Source organism: Physeter macrocephalus, chromosome 1 (genome assembly GCF_002837175.3).
Source record: "Physeter macrocephalus isolate SW-GA chromosome 1, ASM283717v5, whole genome shotgun sequence".
NCBI lineage: Eukaryota > Metazoa > Chordata > Mammalia > Artiodactyla > Physeteridae > Physeter > Physeter macrocephalus.
Genome location: NC_041214.2, coordinates 73,930,670 through 73,953,300, shown reverse-complemented (window position 1 = coordinate 73,953,300; position 22,631 = coordinate 73,930,670). Strand labels below are relative to the sequence as shown.

Below are 22,631 nucleotides of genomic sequence, written 5' to 3'. Positions count from 1 at the left end.
CCACTGATCATGCAGTACTGTAGCATTTTCTATTGAAAATAATCTGAGTGGGAATGGTCCAGTGGTCAAGACTCTACACTTTCACTGTCGAGGGCCCAAGTTCAATCTCTGGTCAGGGAACTAAGACTTCCACAAGCCACACGGGGGGAATCCGAGTATACATGGACCCATGCAGTTCAAACCCATGTTGTTCAAGGGTCAACCGTATTCTTAAACCATTGCATTCTGATAATTCAAGTGTGTGAGATGAAATGGAAGAAATGATAAACTAGAACTTATCAGAGATGGACTTTAAATCTGATATCAGCATTTACAAGATGGGTATGTTCTGGGTTTATGTATGATAGCTGATGAGCAATAAGTTAATACTCAGAAAACTTTGCTCATTTTAGGTACATGTATTGTCAATAAAAACTTGGATTTCTTTGTTTAAATGCTTATTAAAATATCTAATAATGTTTATCTTCACCATCCTTTTATTCTTACTTCTGTAAATTTATATGTAAAATGACTTAAAAATATAAAAAACAATAAAAATGGCCCATTAGACTCAAATGGTAAATGCTATTTTCCCTAGTATACTGAGAATTAAAAAAACAAAAAGAAAACCCTGAGAACAAGAAGGAAAGTGCCCTTTCCAAGCACTATCTTAGAAAAGCAGTTCAGCTAAACAGACTGGTATATCTCTTGCTGATCTACAGTGGATGGGTGCCTCAAGCTTAAATGCTGAAAAATGGGTCTTAAAATAAACTACCTGTTCTATTTCACCAAAGAATAACCGTCTAGGAATCTGGCTTTCTATGTAAGTTTACCTACAAAAAAGAATAAAACATTGTGGACTGTCTTGCAGCTTTAGTTCTCACTGAACATTAAAATGCTGGATTCCATTTTATACTTACATCCATCTCTGTAAACTTCATTAATAACTGATCCCTGAAAGACAAAGCCTCTCTCATAAAGCCAAATTAATCTAAGTTGCTGGCTCAAATCAAAATGCTATGAATTTGCCTCCACTTTTGTGTTGTGGGTCAAATAACATCCTTTACAAAATGAACAGTGTACTCAACACAATAAAAAGTCGTTTTAATAACCCAGTGTTAAAACCGCGCCCTAGCATACTATGTCCAAGATGTAGATTACTGAATTTATTTATGACTACGTCATTGGGGTAAAAGCACCTCACAGAAATTCCCTTACTTCAGATTTCAATTCACGTAAATCCCCAAACTATTCCAAGAAAGCAATTCACACTCTAAGGCAATGGTCCTCATTTCTCTAACATTCTAAGTTTCTTCAAATCCAAGAAAGAGCTTAAAAAAAGACTAAGGAGTGCCCATGAGAGACCTAAAAACACAACGGTATCCAGATTGAAGAAGGCTACAGTTTCATGGAAGAATCAAATTCCAAAAGCCTATTTCAGTATTCTTTCTACCAAATGAATCCAAGTCAAACCTTACTGGCCTCCAAATTCTAGCACACAACCAAATTATGACTTAAATGGAATTCCAGTCTGGATCCTAATGTTATCAGCTTTTCATTCAAGTTACTAATGTTCAACGATGCCTTTCAAAATTATAACCAAATAGAAATAATGTGAACACCAGCAGTAGACAATTTCTACCAGTTTTTACCTAATTCTAAATAATGTTAAGCATTAAACTGAATGCTTAATCATAATGACCTGTTTTACAACTACATGAAAGACATTTATTGACTACTATTCACATCTATTTCATCTCATTACAATCTATGAATAGAAAATGTACATTAGGAAAGCAAGCTTAACATCTAGAAAACACTAATGTGATTTATCTACTTACACAACAGTATTATCTCATTAGTATTTGTGGCTGATACTTTAACAAATGGGTTTCATAAGTCTTGGAAACTGCCCATTCCCAAAAGAAAAAGATGTAAGTAATAAAGAATATGTTCACCTATTCTTTAACGTATAAGCATTCCCAAGCACTAAGACTAACAATGCTGACTTCGTATTATGAGAAAGACTGACTACAGAGAGCTAACATTTTCAGACTGGTTGCAACAATCAAACTGAAACATCTTTAAAGGTAAGATATAAATTATACATGTATATTCTATTTGTCTTATAAGTAAAATACTAAATTAAAAATCTGTACGGTAAGGGGGCTTTCCTGGCAGTCCAGTGGTTTAAGACCCTGCACTTCCACTGCAGAGGGGCTCGGGTTTGATCCCTGGTCAGGGAACTAAGATCCCGCACACCATGCGGCATGGCCAAATTAAAAAAAAAAAAATTGTAAGGTAAGGGAGTGTTCTACATCAAATTATCCTTAATCCCTTTATCAAATTTCTCTCAAGGGAGCTATCCCAAGATTATAACTAAATTATAAAGATGTAGAACCATAATGTCTGACTATCTGCCATAAAAGATGGAAGAAAAGGCGTATGTCACAAGAACAAAAACTTGCCTATCCGTATTTCAACCAGAAAACTTCACAATTCAAAAAAAAGTTTTTATATATCAAATATGTTAAACCCAAGAGGAAAAACTTAAAAAGTCTTATAAAATTATCTATTAGCTTGAGATGTCAGGCTTCCTATGTAACACGTTTGTGTGTGTTATTAACTTGCTCAATAAGGTAGGCATCTTATAATAAAAAATAAGACACCTCACATGTGAAATCACTGGGGAAAAACTCTTTTCTACTGCCCTTCCAATATCCCAGAACATTATACTATATATCCAGCTTAAGAGAATCTAAAGAACTCTTCCGTTTTCCCATCATCTCCAACTTTACAAGCTGAGCATTATTTTCTTAGCAATCTTTTTTTTTTTGGCCACGCCACGCGACTTGTGGTATCTTATTTCCCTGACCAGAGATCGAACCCAGGCCCTCAGCAGTGAAAGCACAGTCTTAACCACTGGACCACCAGGGAATTACCAATTTTCTTAGCAATCTTTAGTTAACAAAATCAACTATTAAGCAGACACTTATCAAAAAAAATTAATTATATTAAATACTTTAAAGATTTTAAAATATATGCCACTTTTTGATATCAAACAAAGCCACAAATTAGGTTTAAAAATAAACCTTTGAATCTTAGACTTTTCAAAACCAACTTTCTATTATAAGCCATATAGTGTCTTCTTGAGGCCACTACCAGACACTAATTTATGTTTTATAATTTCATCTAAGTCTCATAAATTGGCTGGAAAGGGCAAGCCTGAAGTAGCCAAACATGTTTGTAAAGTAATAAAATTTTAGAGTAAGCCATGTGAAATCGCCAATATTTAACCATACCTGACCGACAAAAATGGAAAGTTCATATGGCTGAATTTTTTAAATATTATTATTTTTTAATAGAAGCATAGTTGATTTACAATATTGTGTTAGTTTCAGGTGTACAGCAAAGTGATTCAGTTTTGTATATATATGTGTATATCTGTGTGTGTGTATATATATATGTATATATATGTTCTTTTTCAGATTCTTTTCCATTATAGGCTATTACAAAATATTGAATATAGTTCTCTGTGCTATATAGTAAGTCCTTGTTGTTTATTTTATATGTAGTAGTGTGTACCTGTTAATCCCAAATTCCTAATTTATCCCCCGCCCCTTCCCTTTGGTAACCCAACTTTGTTTTGTATGTCTGTGAGTCTGTTTAGTAAATAAGTTCACTTATGTCATATTTTAGATTCCACATATAAGTGAGATCATATGGGGACTTCCTGGCGGTCCAGTGGTTAAGACTCCATACTTCCAAATCAGAGGGCATGGGTTCAATCCCTGGTCGGGGAACTAAGATCCCACATGCCACGTGGGGCAGCCAAAATATTAAAAAAAATAAAAATTAAAAGAAAATAAGTCATATCATAAAATATTTGTCTTTGGCTTACTTCACTCAGTATGATAATCTCTAGCTCCATCCATATTGCTGCAAATAGCATTCTTTCATTCTTTCTTATGGCTGAGTAATATCCCATTGTGTGTATATATACGTGTGTGTGTGTGTGTGTGTGTGTGTGTGTGTGTGTGTACACACACCATATCTTCTTTATCCACTCATCTGCCAATGGACATTTAGGTTGCTTCCACGTCTTGGCTATTGTAAATAGTGCTGCTGTGAACACTGGGGTGCCTGTATCTTTTCAAATCAGTTTTCTCCAGATATTTGCCCGGGAGTGGGATTGTTGGATCATACGGTAATTCTATTTTTAGTTTTTAAAGGAGCCTCTATACTGTTTTTCATAGTGGCTGCACCAATTTACATTCCCACCAACAGTGTAGGAGGGTTCCTTTTCTCCACACCCTCTCTAGCATTTATTATTTGTAGACTTTTTGATGATGGCCATTCTGACTGGTGTGAGGTGATATCTCATTGTAGTTTTGATTTGCATTTCTCAATTAGCCATGTTGAACATCTGTATGTTGGCCATCTGTATATCTTCTGGAAAAATGTCTAGTTAGGTCTTCTGTTGTATGGCTGAACTTTAGATAAATGCCTGGACAGCTTAATGAAAAGCTCCCTTCTGGATCATTTCTGTTCTAAATCAATTACTAATGGCCAAATCATAGTCACCTTTCCATTCTTCAAAGAGGAAGGGTTCCTAGAGCTGCAAAAGAACAGGAGCTGGGAATGTGGCACAAAATTGACAACACCCCCTGTAATACATGACATATTAGAAAGAATAACATTCAAGACAAAAACTTACACTGGTTATTCAACTTCCTAACTTTCAGGCTACTTGAACCTTGGAAAGGTTAATTAAAGTATTCATAGAGTTTATAAGAGACTATTATGTCAAACTGATAGAATGTGTTTAAAAAGCCAGTTAGTTATATATATATTATATGGGTTAGTGTCAGCTGTTATCACTGCTATTACAGTATTTATGACTAGCACAAAAAGAACAATAGCCAATGACTTAATTTAAAAAAAAATCAATATACTATGCAGTAAATCCAACCCTAAAAAGAATCAAATTATATTAAAAACCTAAATACTCTTTAAAAAAAGGAGGGGGCATCTCTGTAGAAGTACTAAAATGGGTTATCTTGGAGGCCACACTGGTTAAACTGGCAGATCTGAATCTGGGAAAATTGGCAGATCTGAATAAGTAAAAATATAAATTCTTAATGGCAAAAGCCACTAAAGCACAGCTTTTTAAAGAATGCCTGGGAGAAAACACAATATATAACAGAAACTTACCCATAAAATGTACATATTTCCAACATCGAAAACTACATGGGCAAAAAACAAAATAGATAATAAACAGAACAAGGGGCTAACAGCCAATAAACTAATTTAAAAGACACTCCGTATCACTAGTAATCAAGGTTCAGAAGATAGAGAAGACAACAGCTTCCTTCCATCATGTTTATGAAAACTTACAGATGAGATTAATAATCCAGCCAGTCAATCTATGAGGAAACAAACACCTTAATGTATTAGCAAAATTATGAAGTGGTCATTCAAAAAGCATTTTTGGAGGACAAAATGGTATATTTTGGTATTAGCAAAATTTTCAATATACATGCCTTTGATTCAGCAATTGAACCACCAAGATTTATACTAACAGAAAATGATTTACATAAGGACATTACTCTTACTGTTTTTGGGGGGGGGGAGTAAAAGCAAAAAACAACTGTCAATAATTTCAACAACTTCTAATTATGATACACCTATACTAAGGAGTATCATGGGGTGGTGAGAAAAAAGAGGTTAAATCTGTATGTGTGGACTTGAAAATGTCTACGGTATCTTAATTAACTGACTACAAAAATCACAAACTAAAATGTATCCCCAATTTTTGTAACTTAAAAAAGCACACATTCTTTATAAATTCAAAGAAAAAAAAATCTAAAGAGACATCTCTTAAATGAGATTTAAGCTGGGGTGGGCAGATAAGCACACCTACATACCTATGCTAAGAGGAAAGGTTCACTTTCTACTTTATGTAACTGTATCATTTCACTTTTTATATTAAGCTTTGTTACTTTGAATTTAGGGGGGGAGCTTACATAAAGTTATTTGGCTCAAAATATAAAGTACTAACAACCATAATTCCTAAGCATTCATTCCATGGCATAAGAATAAATTCCTAATGCTGGCAAAAAAGCAAAACAAAAAAAGAACAATAAATCCACAGGTGGCAAGATTAATTTTAAACTTCTTCCCTATATGAATTTTCAAAAATTTCAAAAGCACAAAAAAATTACAAAGTAACGTAATATCTTAATTCCAGACCATGATTCTCATTAATTTTAAGGAACAAATTTCACCAAGACTGAACCATAAAACAGAAAGTGAAATAAAACACTCTTTAATCATCAATTTCCAAATCATTCAATAAAGTTTTGTATACAATTGGGGAAGCAAGCCATAAAGATGGTCCAGGAACTGGACAGGATCTTCCCAGATTGAGACTGAGGAAAGAACACTGTAACAACACCCTCAGCACTCCACCAAGTTTTTCCTTTAAACTGAGCCTTTACATTAACAATAACTGTCTGAACAACAATTTTTAAAGTATGAAAAGCACTACTCATAGAAATGACCGCCACACGTGGCACTCTGACAAAATTAAGTTATACCATGCTTTGATTTAGCAAAAGCAGAAGGAAGCTTGCTCTAATTACCTAGAGCAAGAATTAAAATCTAGGCAAAATTTTAGAATGTGAGTTCAAGTTGTTAGGGGTTAAAGTCCTACAATTTGACTTCCTAGCCTAACATCTACTATTAACTCAAAAGAAAATTTACCATTAAAAAAATTATGAAGAATAAAAGCGGCAAGTAACTAAATGAGTTCATCTGCAAAGCACTCAGAACAGTGTATGGCACAAAGTACGTACCGTTAAGTGTGTTTTTAGATAGCTGTTTCATCATTAAAGATTGACCCGTGTTCCCAGTTCTCCTACCCCAGCCTACATAAATTAGGTACAAATGAGATTTGAAAATCTCTTTCAACACTATCAAGACAACTCCTTGTGAGAAATACATTTAGCATATTTGAGCTCCTTAGAGGTATCAATTTCTTAAAAATCGAAAATCAAATTTTCTGTCTCCAACAAACTCATTATGCTTCTATTTGACAATTATTTCCATGTTTCTTTTTATGTAACAGCAGGCATGTTAATCAAAAATAAATATAAAAGACAGACATTCAAGATCTACTAAGTGTGAAAAAAGCAAGATACAAAGAAGCAGTACAATTTTTATTTTTTAAAAGAGAAAAAAGGAAGAGTCTGGGAATATGTAAACCATGAAATGTGATTTTTATCTCTGGGCAGTGAATTTGTTTTTTTCCTTTTAAATTTTTCTGAATATTTCTAGAATATTCAAAAAGGCAGTATGCTAATAATAATATTTCATATTGTTACACAGGAACTATATTAATGATCACTACAATAAAGGATAGCTACTAATACTGTACAAAGATACTGAGGAAAAAGCACAAGGCAAAATAGCAAAAAAAAGGAAAATAATGACCAACGTCATATAGTTCTCTCCGCCAGATTCTGTGCAAAACAACTCAAATGTACTATCATCTTTAGTTCTCAAATTATTTTCACTTTAGTCATTAAAAACAAAAAAACTTGACCAAGGCTACAAACCTAAAAATGGTAGCTTTGAGACATTAATCCTAGTTCTGGCTCCAAAACTCAAGCATTGCAACATTACACAACCATTACCAACAGAAAGAATGGAGAAAAGGAATTAGATTTATTCTCTATCAGCTAAACAGATTTTCCAACAAGAATATTTATTTGAAACAAACAAAAAAATATGCACACAAGAAAATAAACTTATAAATACATACCTCTACTTCATCTCCTTCACTAATTTCTTTTTTTATATCAGGTGGTGGTGGTAATCTAACTTCATTAAATGGAACCTGGCGTTCCGGTTGCCAACTGAAGGATTAGAAAAGAAATTAACAACTTTAAAATATATTATTCTAATAGCACCTAATACAGAAGCTATGTAGTCTATGCTTAGTGCTGTGTATTTTTCAAATCAATCATTTAGCTTTCCCCAAAGAAAAACAACCTCTGTATTAAATCTTTTTCCAAGTAGTTTGTTGAGGTAGAACAGATTTTGCATGGCTCTTGATGAAGTTTATAAATAGTTATCATCATTGACAATTATATATTGCTTCCAAATTACTCACCCTAAGGTAACAGTACATACATTATTCTGCAAATGAAACAAGGTAAGTTCAGAGTAACGAACTGCAATAGTGGGATCAACTTATTACAAACACTTTTACCACTAAATGACTTATTAAGGAACACAATTTCAGAGATTATAAAATATAGGCTGCATAATTTCTTAGTGTACATGTTCACAGAAATACAGAAAACTACTCAATTATTCTGAATAGCTGAATTACGAAAGGATTTAATTCTCTTACACAGATAGAATTTCTTTTCTACAATGAACACATACATTGTAATTAAAACCTAGAAAAAACTTTCTTTTAATCTTTGTAGCAAATACGAATGTGTTAAAACTACTACTTGAGCTGTTGCTTAATTTTTAGCTCAATTTTTTGTGGGTTGTATTTTATAACTAAGTTGATAAAGCTAAAACGCTTTCCTATTTTAAGTTCTAATAGGTCATTCACATGCCTGCGAGGTACAGCAGCACGTAAAATACTCCTATGGCTCCCCTGTGCCAACGCTGGGCAAAAAATGAGACAAGTAAAAGACATTTGAGTGCTTTCTTTCATCTTTACTGACTAAATGGCAGCTGCTCAAAGACAGAAATCATCTCGACACTTGTTTCTACAAGAAACAGCTGTTGGGCCGATATCTATTCAGGCAGTTACAGAAGCAGCTTAAAAGTGAAAGTTGACCAGTTTCTTTTCTGACCTTCAATTATACAGTGCTCCTTTATAACCCTTCCTAACCAAGCCGAGAACACCGTCTTTAACGTTTTTAGCACAACTTACCTAACCTTTACAATATCTATACAACTTTTTATTATTCCTTATGAATAATCAAGCAATTAAAGACAGCCTAATACTTATCTACAACATCATTTCAAAATTCTGCATTTTTAAGAAGCATATTATAATCCCATTCGTGCCGTCTGGTTTTGCAAAAACTACTTACTGATTCACGTCCACATGTGATTTGACAAAGAAAGGAGTCATGGAAAAAGTGCCAAGTGAATTGTGAGCAGAAAACCAGATGAAGTCATCAAAAACTAAAATTATTTGAACTCAAAAAGATAATCAAACCAAAGACCCCGACCCAAAAGCACACTCATTTTCCACTGGCAATAGAAACAGCCAAAAGCAAAGAGTTTGGCACTACCAATCTTCAAAATTAGGATCTCTATCAATAAAAAAATAACTTACTTGTTCTCAAAAACAACTGTGAGGGAGTCTTCATGAACATCTTTGATAAATCCCTATAAAAAAATTAAAAGGAAGTAAATATTCAATTAAATGTTACATTAACTCTAAACCACTATATTAGAGCTACAAAAACGACATGGAGTACTAATAATAACCCAGAGCCTGGAATAGGCTAATCTGGGTTTGATTTCCATCTCCATCATTCATGAGCTGTTTGACCTTGGCAGTTACTTAGCCTCTCTCTTTCATGATTACAAATGACATTAAATGACACTGTACTACTGTCAATCAGAAGAGCAATGTTCTCAAACTTAGCCAAATGCTTACACACTCTGAACCACTTGGTACTCAGCAAAAACTTTTCTGAAACATCTTTATCATACTACACTCCATAATGTACATTATAAACTAATTAAATACACACACTTGCAGTACTTGGTTAAAACACGGCAAAAATGAATACATCTGTTTACCTCACCTACCTCCCAAAATATAAACACTTACTATGTGTCAGATATTATTTTAAGCAAATTAGCAAACCAAAGACTAAGAAGCAAACTGACGGTGGAAAAACCAAAAAGCAAACAGATCAGCACTACCACCCCAGAAAATCTTTGGAAATGAATACAGAAAGTCTTATAGAGGAGAAGGTAACCGATGAGGCTGAAAATAATATCATTTTATTTTCAATCACAGAATGTATATGTCATGTATCTAGTCTCTCAGCACCCTCCTCCCACATTTGCTACTAAATTTTATGATTCTGTAATTTGGCCTTGATCTCTCTCCAGCTAGAAATGCCTGTGATCGACTTGTGTGTTATGGGAAATTTCAATGCATATATCTTCATGAGAGGTCTAAAACTCAAGATACTTTCCTTTCAAGAGTGCTATAGTTGGGGCTTCCCTGGTGGCACAGCGGTTAAGAATCCACCTGCCAATGCAGGGGACATGGGTTCAATCCCTGGTCTGGCAAGATCCCACATGCCAGAACAGCTAAGCCTGTGCACCACGACTACTGAGCCCGTGTGCCTAGAGTCTGTGCTCCACAACAAGAGAAGCCACCGCAATGAGAAGCCCGTGCACCGCAAGGAAGAGCAGCCCTCGCTCGCCGCAACTAGAGGAAAGCCCGTGTGCAGCAACGAAGACCCAACGCAGCCGAAAATAAATAAACTTATAAAAGAAATATAGTGGCTGTCAGAAAATTTTAAAAAGAGTGCTATAGTAGCTCTTGCCTTGCAATTCTGAAGACATTTTTTGTTCTTCTTTCTCCTCCCAAAGCTAAAAACTAAGAGCTGCCATCTAGTTCAAGCTGTGATTATCTGATCACGCTACAACAATGACTTCCTGGCCAGTTTCTCTATTTCTACTAGTTCATCTGCTCATCTACTTTCAGCAATCATTTTGGTCAGCACTTTCATAGTTATGTTACCAGCAAATCCATCTCTATTATATCCTTGCCATTTGTAAGGACTATTTTCATAAACTGAGAATTACCAAATTCATGAAAATTAGAGTAAAACATCTTTCCATCAGAGATTAGTCATATTTATACTTTCACTAACATTTTCTAGTCCTTCACAAACAATTTTCAGAGTTTGAAATGTTTCATTAATCTTTTATCATTTCTGTATAATTTATACAGCAGTAAGTGCAAATTAGAGCTCCAAATCACTGGGAAATTCTACTCCTCGTTATAATAAAAAGGTTTTTTTCTATCTAAAAATCAATGCTTATACTGCTCCCCACACCCACTTTACATCCACCACAAACATCAGCATCAGCTTTGTCTAGGTGCACACACTGTTCACACACTTTAAGAAAAAATACAGCTCTGGAACCTACTCTTATTGCTAATATCTTTCAGGCATCAGATTAAATAAGCTAAAAACTTGACACCCAAATAAAGTGTATTTGGACTGTAGTGAACAATCAGAAAACATGTTCTAATCCCCAAACCCTAGATTCTGGGGATAAGGGGTTTCTAATGGCCAGATCTCTATAAAATTGATGCATTTGATACAGGACACAGTCAACACTTTTCAATTCACCAGAATAATGGTAGGTCCCTATATACTCAAGAGATGGAAACTGGCAGGGTTAGGTCTTTGCCATAATGTTTGAGAGTCAGGAGACACCAAATAACAATGGCAACATCTTCCTTCACATGGCGTGGGTGGAGGGCGGGGGGCGGCTTTATGACTAAGTCTCCATAACTTCTGTCTTTCTTGTTAGTCCAACCTTTGGGGATTTGGTCTCTTTTCCTATTCATACTCATCTGGTCCAGAACCCGTATTTCTTAGAATACTCTGACATTTCTTTTTCTTCTCCCCATACATCTATAAACATGGAAGCCCAAGCCACCATAAAATGGTCCCTTAATGTGTTCATTCACAAAGCCCGGTATATATTTACACTTGAAACTCTTAACTATAATTTAAAATAATCATCGATAAGTAACAAGGCACTTTAACATATTTAAAGTGTAATCAAAATATCTTAGAGGGCTTCCCTGGTGGCACAGTGGTTGCACGTCCGCCTGCCGATGCAGGGGAACCGGGTTCGCGCCCCGGTCTGGGAAGATTCCACATGCCGCGGAGCGGCTGGGCCCGTGAGCCACGGCCGCTGGGCCTGCGCGTCCGGAGCCTGTGCTCCGCAACGGGAGAGGCCGCAGCAGAGGGAGGCCCGCATACCACAAAAAAAAAAAAAAAAAAAAAATCTTAGAATGCTATCCCTGACAAAATAACAAACAGAGCATCATACAATAAAAACCCAGGAATGCCAAAAATTATGTGTAAATTAGGAGTAAGGGAAGAACAGAGGGAATAGCAGGAATGCCATCGTAACTGTTTGTTTACCTTCGGTAACTCCATACTTACATAACTTCAAAGAAGACACAACCAAGAAGAATAATGTGTTTATCTAACATCTTTTTCCACGATAAATATCACCTCTAAACCACTGCACTTCCAAATGTTTGAATCCTAAATGAAAGAATCAAAATTACCAAAATTTGGGCTTCCCTGGTGGCGCAGTGGTTGCGCGTCCGCCTTCCGATGCAGGGGAACCGGGTTCGCGCCCCGGTCTGGGAGGATCCCACATGCCGCGGAGCGGCTGGGCCCGTGAGCCAGGGCCACTGAGCCTGCGCGTCCGGAGCCTGTGCTCCGCAACGGGAGAGGCCACAACAGTGTGAGGCCCGCGTACTATAAAAAAAAAAATAAATAATAAATAAAAAAATAAAATAAAAAGAAAACTCAAAGATTCAGTAAGGTCACAAGTTAACCAAATTAGCTTTTCTAGCTAAAAATAAGCACTGGAAAATAAAACAGACAAAAAAATATTCTACTAACAGCAAGGTCCTAGAAATGCCCTCAACAACAAAAAAATGTACACGACCTATGTGCAGACATCTGTGAAACTTGACTAATGAATAGAAATAGACTATTTAGGGAAACTTAAAGCACTCTTGATATTTTAAAATTTTCAACATGCCCCTAAATAGGATCCTACTAAAACACAAAGGAATGTGTAATTCTGTTGAGAGAATAAGGAGTTAACCTTAATAAATTACATCAAAGCCTATCTTGAAAACAAACAAGAAGGCATTCAGTAAGGTAACTTATAAATGGGGGTAGAGAATAATGAGAAAACACTATCCGTACCAAATACTGAAAGTTATTTTAAAGCTACAATAATCAAGACAAAAAAAGATAAGGTGCTTGGCAATTTTGAGGTGGGAGCTTCAATGGCCTGTGGAAAGAACAAGGTACATTCCAGATATCTGCTTAACTTAAACACACATTTTTGAAGTTACAGAACACTACAGCTGAAAAAAACGTTTTTCAACTCGATGAGGGTAGTCATAGGGAGAAAAAATCCCATTGATAAGCAATAATACACATGGTATGAATGAATTTCAAGAATTGAAAGAAAGAGATTATAAATACAGTCAAAAGTCAGAACAGATTGGCTGCGGGAAAGCCACTCCAAAGAGAAACACAATTTCTTCTACAGATCCCTCATTTTAGAGAAGGAGAAGCTGAAACTATATACATCTATATAGCCCCAAAGTTTTACTCCCTAGGAGGTTGTAAATGCTGAATTTAAAACCTCATCTTCTGGGACTTTCCTGGTAGTCTAGTGGTTAAGAATCGGTCTTGCAATGCAGGGGATAATGGTTCAATCCCTGGTCTGGGAACTAAAATCCCACATGCCTTGGGGCAACTAAGCCCACACCAGGCAACTAATGAGCACCACAACTAGAGAGAAGCCCAGGGACCACAACGAAGACGCGACACAGCCAAAAACTAAATGAATGTATGTTTTAAAAAAATAAATAAAACCTCATCTTCTGTCTGGAACTCTTTTCAATTAAATCATTATCAATTAAATGACAGAATGCTTTTGCTAATTCACAGTTTTAAACTCTAAAAGGTTACGTCTGGCAGCAACACTATTATGAAGAAATAAGGCACCATTCCTAAAAAGCCTATTTAAGGCAAAGTCCCAGAACAAAATATCAAAATCTAATTTACAACTGGAAAGGCAGCTACCTTGTTTAATATACTAATCAATTTATCAGAGGCTTTGCTTAAATGATGGCTTAGCAATCTACAGAGATCCGTGAATCCCTTTGAGAACATTCCCACTAAACTCATTAGGAATGTATCATCCCTAGTCTAAAAAAATTCCTTTGAAAAGTATCATTTCAAATTCATCTGCTACTTCAGATTTTTCAAAAATCCACTAATGACCTCCCATTATTGCAATTCATTACAACACTAAATTCACATATCTTACAAAGGGGGAAGTAGAAACTTAAAAAAACTTAATACTGGGACTTCCCTGGTGGCGCAGTGGTTAAGAATCCACCTGCCAATGCAGGGGACACTGGTTCGAGTCCTGGTCCGGGAAGATCCCACATGCCGCGGAGCAACTAAGCCTGTGAGCCGCAACTATTGAGCCCGCACGCCGCAACTAATGAAGTCCACGTGCCTAGAGCCTGTGCTCCACAACAAGAGAAGCCACCGTAATGAGAGGCCCGCACACCTCAACGAAGAGTAGCCCTGCTCGCCGCAACTAGAGAAAGCCCGTGCACAGCAATGAAGACCGAACGCAGCCAAAAATAAACAAATAAATTTATATTAAAAAAAACTTAATACTCAGCAAACTACTACCACAAGTCAGACAGCCTGAATCCTCAAAATGAGGTTTAAAGTGGAAGCCCATACTCAAAAACCCAACACTTACACCCTAACGCTCTAACTCTTAAACCTCAAAATTCTTGTTAGAAGAGTTTACTGATTGCCAATAGACTGAGCAAAAAAGGCCAGCAAGACACAAAACAAGCTTCCTAAATGGAGGCTATGTTTTCGATGACTCTTATTTCAAGTGGTAAAAGCAAGGATTCATCAGGAATCAAACCTCTAGTTCACATTTATTCTAAGCAAGCAAAAAGTTCTCACAGTCACATTACTGCCTCCTTCAAACCTGATCAAGTATTCTTATATAATTTAAGATCTACTCCAGTTTTTCTCTTAAAGTCTTTCTCAGGATCACTGGTATGACATTTAAAAATTTTATATTTATTTGGCACAACAGTCAAATAACTATATTTTAGTTGCCTTTTCCAATGTATGAAGACATTACAACTGATGGCTCAATTATTGAAGCAAATTTGTGATAAAATGCTGTGTTTCTAGAGCTTCCCTGGTGGCGCAGTGGTTGCGCGTCCGCCTGCCGATGCAGGGGAACCGGGTTCGCGCCCCGGTCTGGGAGGATCCCCACGTGCCGCGGAGCGGCTGGGCCCGTGAGTCATGGCCGCTGAGCCTGCGCGTCCGGAGCCTGTGCCCCGCAACGGGCGAGGCCACGGCAGAGGGAGGCCCGCATACCACAAAAAAAAAAAAAAAAAAAAATGCTGTGTTTCTAAAAATAAACTGATTGACACAGAGAACAGACTTGTGGTTGCAAAGGGGGAGGGGGGTGGGGGAGGGATGGATTGGGAGTTTGACATTAGCAGATGCAAACTATTTTATACAAAATGGATAAACAACAAGGTCCTACTGTACAGTACAGGGAACTATATCCAATATCCTGTGATAAACCATAATGGAAAAGAATATGAAAAATATATATACGCATAACCGAATCACTTTGCTGTACAGCAGAAACGCATTGTAAATCAACTATACTTCAATAAAATAAAATTTTAAAAAATAAATAAAAATAAACTGTTTAAAATAAATTCTCAGTACATTAAGAGGCACTGGAATCAGTTTGCTAGATCCTGTAGGGCCTTTCCTCTGACTGGGTAAACTCTCCATTTTCCCAAACTCCACAGTTAAAATTTGCTACTGTGGATAAATGTAACTACAAAAATATAACACATGAGAAAAGAAAAGTTAATAGCATAATTTACGCAAAATTCGCCTCAGGTTTTTGTTTTTCAAGAACTGACAAAATGGATGATGACTTGTTATTCTTTGATCAATTATCAGTTTGTTTTGTGATTCATTCTCTGGCCCCAGTCTACTTTCCCAGCCCATCAATTCTAACAATTTTGCATCCCTGCAATCAGGATGCTTCCTACAATTGATGGCATCTTAGAATAGCCAATAGCTGAATGGCTGCCAGGATATAAATGTCACTGTTAAGCATGCTCAAACTTGGTTTGCTTGCAATTTTCTGTGGTACTTGATTGCAACCCCTCAATAGTTCATTCAGCAAACCAATGAAGTACCATTTTAGGAAGGATTTAGGTTTCTTACCAGAAGGTTGTTCTGTTAACACCTTCTGATAAAATCAAGAAAGCACCAGCATCAAAACTTGCAGAGTGGGTGAAAATTCTTGGAAGAAAATCCTGGAGATAATGGAGGAGAGCTCTTTTAAAGTATGCTTGCAACATCAATGCTCTCCATGGCACTGAGGAAGATATTGTGAGCAGAAACACAATCATCTGACCTAAAATGTTTCAGTTTTCAAAAAACTGAAAACAAAGTGTCTATTAACTGGGGAATGGCTGGATTTCACAGTAATTCTTATGGTGAAATATGTAACCATTAAAATTTATTTTGCTTCTACTTTCATTATGTATGCAAATGTTTAAAGATAATCTTTCAGGTGATATACAAAAGAATTTTAAAAGATAAAACTACCACTCATAGATCAATTGGCAACATTTCTTTTTTAGTGCCTCTTACAACTGATGCCATTTTAAATACAATGAAATTGTATGGCTCTTCCACTGATTTCCCAAATCTACATATGGAAAAATAACCTGTTCCCTGGACTCTAAAACCCAACTTCCATCTCCACCCATGGCTTACTTTTATACCTAAAATCAATCAACATGTCAACAGTCAGAATCATCTGCTGTCCTGCTTTTGCACTCTATAAATGTATGATCCATTTTACAGGATTAAAAAAAAAGAGAAAAGCGAATACAGCAAACTATTTCTTAATCAGGGTTCTACGAAAATACAGCCCAATCACTAAGTCATTCATTGTGTGTAATGAACTTCTCTCCCATGCATCAAAAATAGTACTAGCCATGCACAATCCTTGGAAGAATTGAGAAAACGGTGTTCCTCTGCTTTATAATTCAGATGAGAAACTATTAGGTTGAGAAAACTGACTTAAGGACTCCCAGACCTAAGCAATTTTACACCAGTCTCAGTCTGCAAACTGAAGGAGTTGAAGCTTCTTTTACTAAGGTAATTCCTAGGCACTCAAAGGTGTGCCAAGAGTACTTAAAGCTACTCCTTCTCCCCCCAAAAATACTACGGTTAATCTTCCTGGAACTTTTATGTCAAGTAATTTAAAGAATTTAATAAACACTTTATGTTTCTGGACTGTGTATACAGTTAACAGATACAGAAAGAACTCCTTATTAGGGAAAGGGAAAAAAACACTTACTGAGCAATACAATATACTGGTTTTACTGTTAAGACTGGTCTCAGATCCACTACTTACTACGCAGTAGGTAAAAGAGAGGGCCCAGAGCAGTAAAGTAAGGAAAATAAGACTCTTTTAACTGGCTTTACTTGCCCAAAAGCAAGTCACAATATCCTCCTTTAGGAACTCTTTATGGTCTTCCCAGAGTACCCTAGAGACTTTCTGGAGCAATTCTCAGAAGGTTCTATCAACCCTGAATGGGACCCAGCTCTCCTAGATGGTGGACTTCCTCCCATCCCAATCCTAGAAGTGAGGAAGAGCTGGCTGATGAGAACAGTACGTAATTTCCCCATGTGCAAACAAAAATGAAACAACAACAAAAAAACTTCAAAACAGAGATTATTTAATAATACATGGTGCTAGCACAACTGCCTATGATATTCAAAATAAGACTTGATGTAGTAAATATGAAATAAACAAATAAAACACTTTAAGAAAACCTAAGGAACTGTATGTATAATCTGGACACAGGATGTCTTAACCAAGCTGGAAACGCTGAACCCTTAACAGGGAAAAAATACTTCAGTATGTAAAAATCAGAACTTCTCTATGGCCAGGGATACCAGAGAGTTAACAAATTATAGATGGGGAGGGGGTATTCATATATTGAGTCCTAAGAAATCTCAAAAAGCAAAAAAGGACATCCCAGAAGGAAAATGGGGAAAAACAAGTGACTTATGGAAAGGCAAATCCAAATGGCCAACAAACATTAAAATTCACATGTGGCGATTTGCAAATCAAAGTTGCAATCTTTACATCCAAGAGATTCACAAAAATCAAAGATTATAATGCCTATTTCTGGCAAGGATGTTAGAAAAAAAAAGCTGACATTCATCAATTGAGAAAATACAAAGTGTTAAGCCTTTCGGAATGTAATCTGTTAACATTTATTAGAGTTAACAGGTAAAAGTTCCCTTCCACCAAGCTATCTTGCTCTTTGAAACCTATCCAATGGAAACACACATGGAGCAGCAAAAAACTGAAAACAAAGTGTCTATTAACTGGGGAATGGCTGGATTTCACAGTAATTCTTATGGTGAAATATGTAACCATTAAAAAATAAATTACACTCCAACAGAAAATGGCCAAGATGTAGATTACCTTATTTTTACAGAGCAATATTGAAAAACACCTATGTTTGTATCTGAATGTTTATCTATGTACATTCTATGAGTATGAAGAAAAATCTGGTACGATGTATACTTGGCTATAAACAGGCTACCTAAATGGATTGTGAATGAGAGATCACGTGGAGAAGGGAAACCAAGGGAAAAAGAAAAAAAAGAAAAAAATGTACAATAAAGCAAGTCTGTATATGCTTATACATATGTATAAAATTATACACTTGCATGTATAAATATTTTTAAAGAGTTGAGATTATCTTTAATAATCTGTCAATCAGCACTATTTCCACACAGCACATATATATACACATTACCACTTCCCACATCTTTTTAATTTTTCCATCTCTAGTGATCTCAAATCCACATTCTAAGTAATAAACTCATTTGTTTGATGTTTACATACAACACCTAGAAGATCTGGGTTGTTATTTGATTCCAGTAACGAGCACATTCAAAACTGCTGCAATCAAAAATTTTCTTAACTTCAAACAATACACTTTTTTTAAAGGACCTACATCTATGTCTGGAAATTATTTCAAATCAATGGACACATGTTCTACAAATAAAATCCACAAATTTACTAATTACATTATGTATTACAGAAATTATTGCATCATTATGAAATATGTTCTTTTAAGGAAAAAACTTACTCAAGGCAAGCCTTCAGCATCCCTTAGTACTGAACATTTAACTGTTCTGAATAAAAAATGACAATGAAAATGTGAGGATTTCATAAGAATACATAAATATATACTAATGCTTACATACTAGTAATTTTCTTGGCTTATTAATTTCACAAGTTTATAATATCCAACAGTTCCTGAAATAGAAAGACTCAGAGGTTTCAAATGCCCACACAAAACTATAATGACTTTCCTGTTGCCAAGAGTTGAGTTGAAGTTCTCTGTAATTCTATATATGCATAAAGTTCTGGAACTTATCTGAGCTTGACCAGGATCAATGTATAACCCCTCAAAAAAAAAATTAAGTTCAGTTTGAATCAAAATCAGAAATAATTTAGTTTTGTATATATGCATTTATACGAATATTAACAAGTCAAAAGAGTGTCCAGAAACCAAGAATGACTGATCCATTTGTTCATTCAACAAATATGTACTGAAGATCTACTAATGAACTAACTACACATATCAAGTCACTGGAAAACTTAAGACTTGAAAATAACCTGGAAAACTATTAAAGCAAAAAGCTATGAAACAAGAAAAGTTCTACTTTTTTTTTTTTTTTTTCCGGCCATGCTGTGCAACATCAGAATCTTAGTTCCCAGAGCAAGGACTGAACCCCTGCCCCCTGCATTGGGAGTGCAGAGTCTTAAACACTGGACCACCAAGGAAGTCCCAAGAAGTTTTACTATTATTAATTAGCCAGAATAAGAAAGGCACGGAGATAGGAACCCAAAAGATGAGATTCCTGATTCTGAAGAAATACTGACAGGGAAATGCCATGTTGCTTTACCAACAACAACTATAAATTTCATAGTTATTACTGGGGATACCTCTACTCATGCTCCCAAAAAAGCTAAGCAAAAAATGCTGAGGCTAGAGTATGGAAGACAAGTTATAACAACTAACATTTAACTTAGATTTAACTTTGGTTCAATTTTGCCATGGCTATCAGCCTCTTTAATGTAAGGAAAATAAATTGAAGAGACTGTTGTATGTGTAAATAGATATTACATGTTCAGATTAACAAAAGTAACGCTTTGCATTGCTTAATTTTGTTTTGCTCAAGCTATTCTTTATTTGGTCCTAGAAAATTTAGATTTGGTCCTAGAAAATTTTACACCAGCATCACAATAGAATTTACTACTATTAGCTAAACATCTGCCAAAGAATTTTCTCTAGACTTTTGATAACTACTGTGCCACACCTTAAAATTTGAACAGGACGTTTCATACATATACATATATAAAAAAGAATTTCAAACATTTTCCAAAATACCTTACACATAACAAACACTATAAAGCTAACAATTAAGGGTGGTATAAATCACAACTATCCAGCACAAATTATAATTTGAGCCATATATCTCGTTTTAAAATTTCTAAGTATATTAAAATAAGTAAAAAGAAACAGGTGAAGTTAATTTTAATAATTTTAACCCTATATATCCAAAATATTATTTCAACATGTAATCAAAATTTTAAAACTGCAGTCTTACATTCCTTTTTTCATACTAAGTCTTTGAAATCTAGTATAACTTTTACAATTAAAGCACATCTCAATTCAGGCTAGTATATTTCAGCCCCATGATGAGTGGCTACCATCGGAGAGGGCAGATTTCTGTAATGTGAAGCAAAGCTCAAATCATTTCTCCAGGAATCCTCCCAATTCAGTCCTCTCGACTCCCACTGTATTCATCAGAATAATTTATAATTAATAATTTGATAAGCCATATATTCGTACTTGGGAAAAAAAAATCACATAATGCTTAGAGATCAGGCTCTCTGCAAGTCCAAAATATCATTATGAATCTTGAATCAGCCTATTAATTTTATGGACAGATTCGCTTAGCCTGAGTTTCCTCAACTGGGATAACATTCTCTCTTTCACTGTGACTGAGAGGACTAAGTAAGATAAATTCATGTAAAGTACCTACACAGTCTGATAGTCTGAGTGCTCAATAGATAATAGCTGTTATTGTTGTTAGAGCTAGATAGGACCTTAGTGAACTAACAACCTAGCAGATTCCACCACTTGATAAATTGTCAAAAGAAATCCAAGTGCCTCATACTGCGGATGAAAAACCTAAGCCCTCACAAACTAGCCAGTACGAGAATTAGGGGTCAATCATAGAATGCATACTACTCTTCAACTACAAAAAAGCAAGTTTGCTACATCCTTAACACTGTGGTAGAGGATTCAGTTCCTAAGTTATTATCCAGTCAAGTGTCTGCCTTGTCTTCCTAGCTAAAACATAAGCTTACTGCCATGAGATTTCCTTTGGCGAACCTCTCATGCTATGCTGAACTAGGCAACTGGAAGTGAGAAGTCCTGGCGTTAAATCTCATTTCAGCTACAGTGTAATTGGGACGTTATTTTTTTTTTTTTTTTTTTGCGGTACGCGGGCCTCTCGCCGTTGTGGCCTCTCCCATTGCGGAGCACAGGCTCCGGACGCACAGGCTCAGCGGCCATGGCTCACGGGCTTAGCCGCTCCGCGGCATGTGGGATCTTCCCGGACCAGGGCACGAACCCGTGTCCCTTGCATCGGCAGGCGGACTCTCAACCACTGCGCCACCAGGGAAGCCCTGGGACGTTATTTAATCATTATTGTCAGTTTCCTAATATGTAAAATGAGGATAAAAACACATATGTCATGCAGTCCCTGAGAGAACAAAATCAGGAAATACATGTACAAGCCTCAAAGAATACACAGTAAACAACAGATAATAATAGTAAACAGATAATAGTAAACTATTTTACTCACAGAATACACAAAAATATCTGATGATAAAAAAATATAAAAGTGCACAGAAAGAAAAATATGGAAAAAAGTATGTTTTCTGTAAGTAAAGTCAAGGCCTTGACAATAAATTCTCTAGATAGGTAAGATTACAATTTGTTTGGTTTTTTAAATAAATTTATTTATTTATTTTTGGTTGTGTTGGGTCTTCATTGCTGCACGCGGGCTTCCTCTAGTTGCAGTGTGCAGGCTTCTCATTGCAGTGGCTTCTCTTGTTGCGGAGCACAGGCTCTAGGTGCGTGGGCTTCAGTAGTTGTGGCACATGGGCTCAGTAGTTACGGCTCGCGGGCTCTAGAGTGCAGGCTCAGTAGTTATGGTGCAGCATGTGGGATCTTCCTGGACCAGGGTTCAAACTCGTGTCCCCTGCATTGGCAGGTGGATTCTTAACCACTGCGCCACCACGGAAGTGCCAAGATTAGTTTTCTTTCTTTGCTTTTGTGTTTTCAAATTTTTCATTAATTACATATTGTTCTTATAATACAAAAACAAAACTTCACAGGAAAAGTATTTAAATTTAATTTTTAAAAATTAAGTGGGGCTTCCCTGGTGGCGCAGTGGTTGAGAGTCCACCTGCCGATGCAGGGGACACGGGTTCGTGCCCCGGTCCGGGAAGATCCCACATGCCGTGGAGCGGCTAGACCCGTGAGCCATGGCCAATGAGCCTGTGCGTCTGGAGCCTGTGCTCCCCAACAAGAGAGGCCACAACAGTGAGAGGCCTGCATACCG

The 22,631-nt window shown here is 36.1% G+C and overlaps 1 protein-coding gene across 9 annotated transcripts in view; it reads right to left on the bottom strand.

The window, feature by feature from the left end:
* Positions 1-22,631, bottom strand: part of FXR1 (FMR1 autosomal homolog 1) — a 57,125-nt gene that overhangs the window by 29,566 nt on the left and 4,928 nt on the right. For all 9 annotated transcript variants that reach the window (XM_028491517.2, XM_007116431.4, XM_007116432.3 and 6 more), the window contains 2 exons: positions 9,350-9,402; positions 7,805-7,898 (listed from right to left, as the gene is read on the bottom strand). In XM_028491517.2, coding sequence (XP_028347318.1) covers positions 7,805-7,898; positions 9,350-9,402 — 147 coding nt within the window. The remainder of the gene's footprint in view (positions 1-7,804; positions 7,899-9,349; positions 9,403-22,631) is intronic.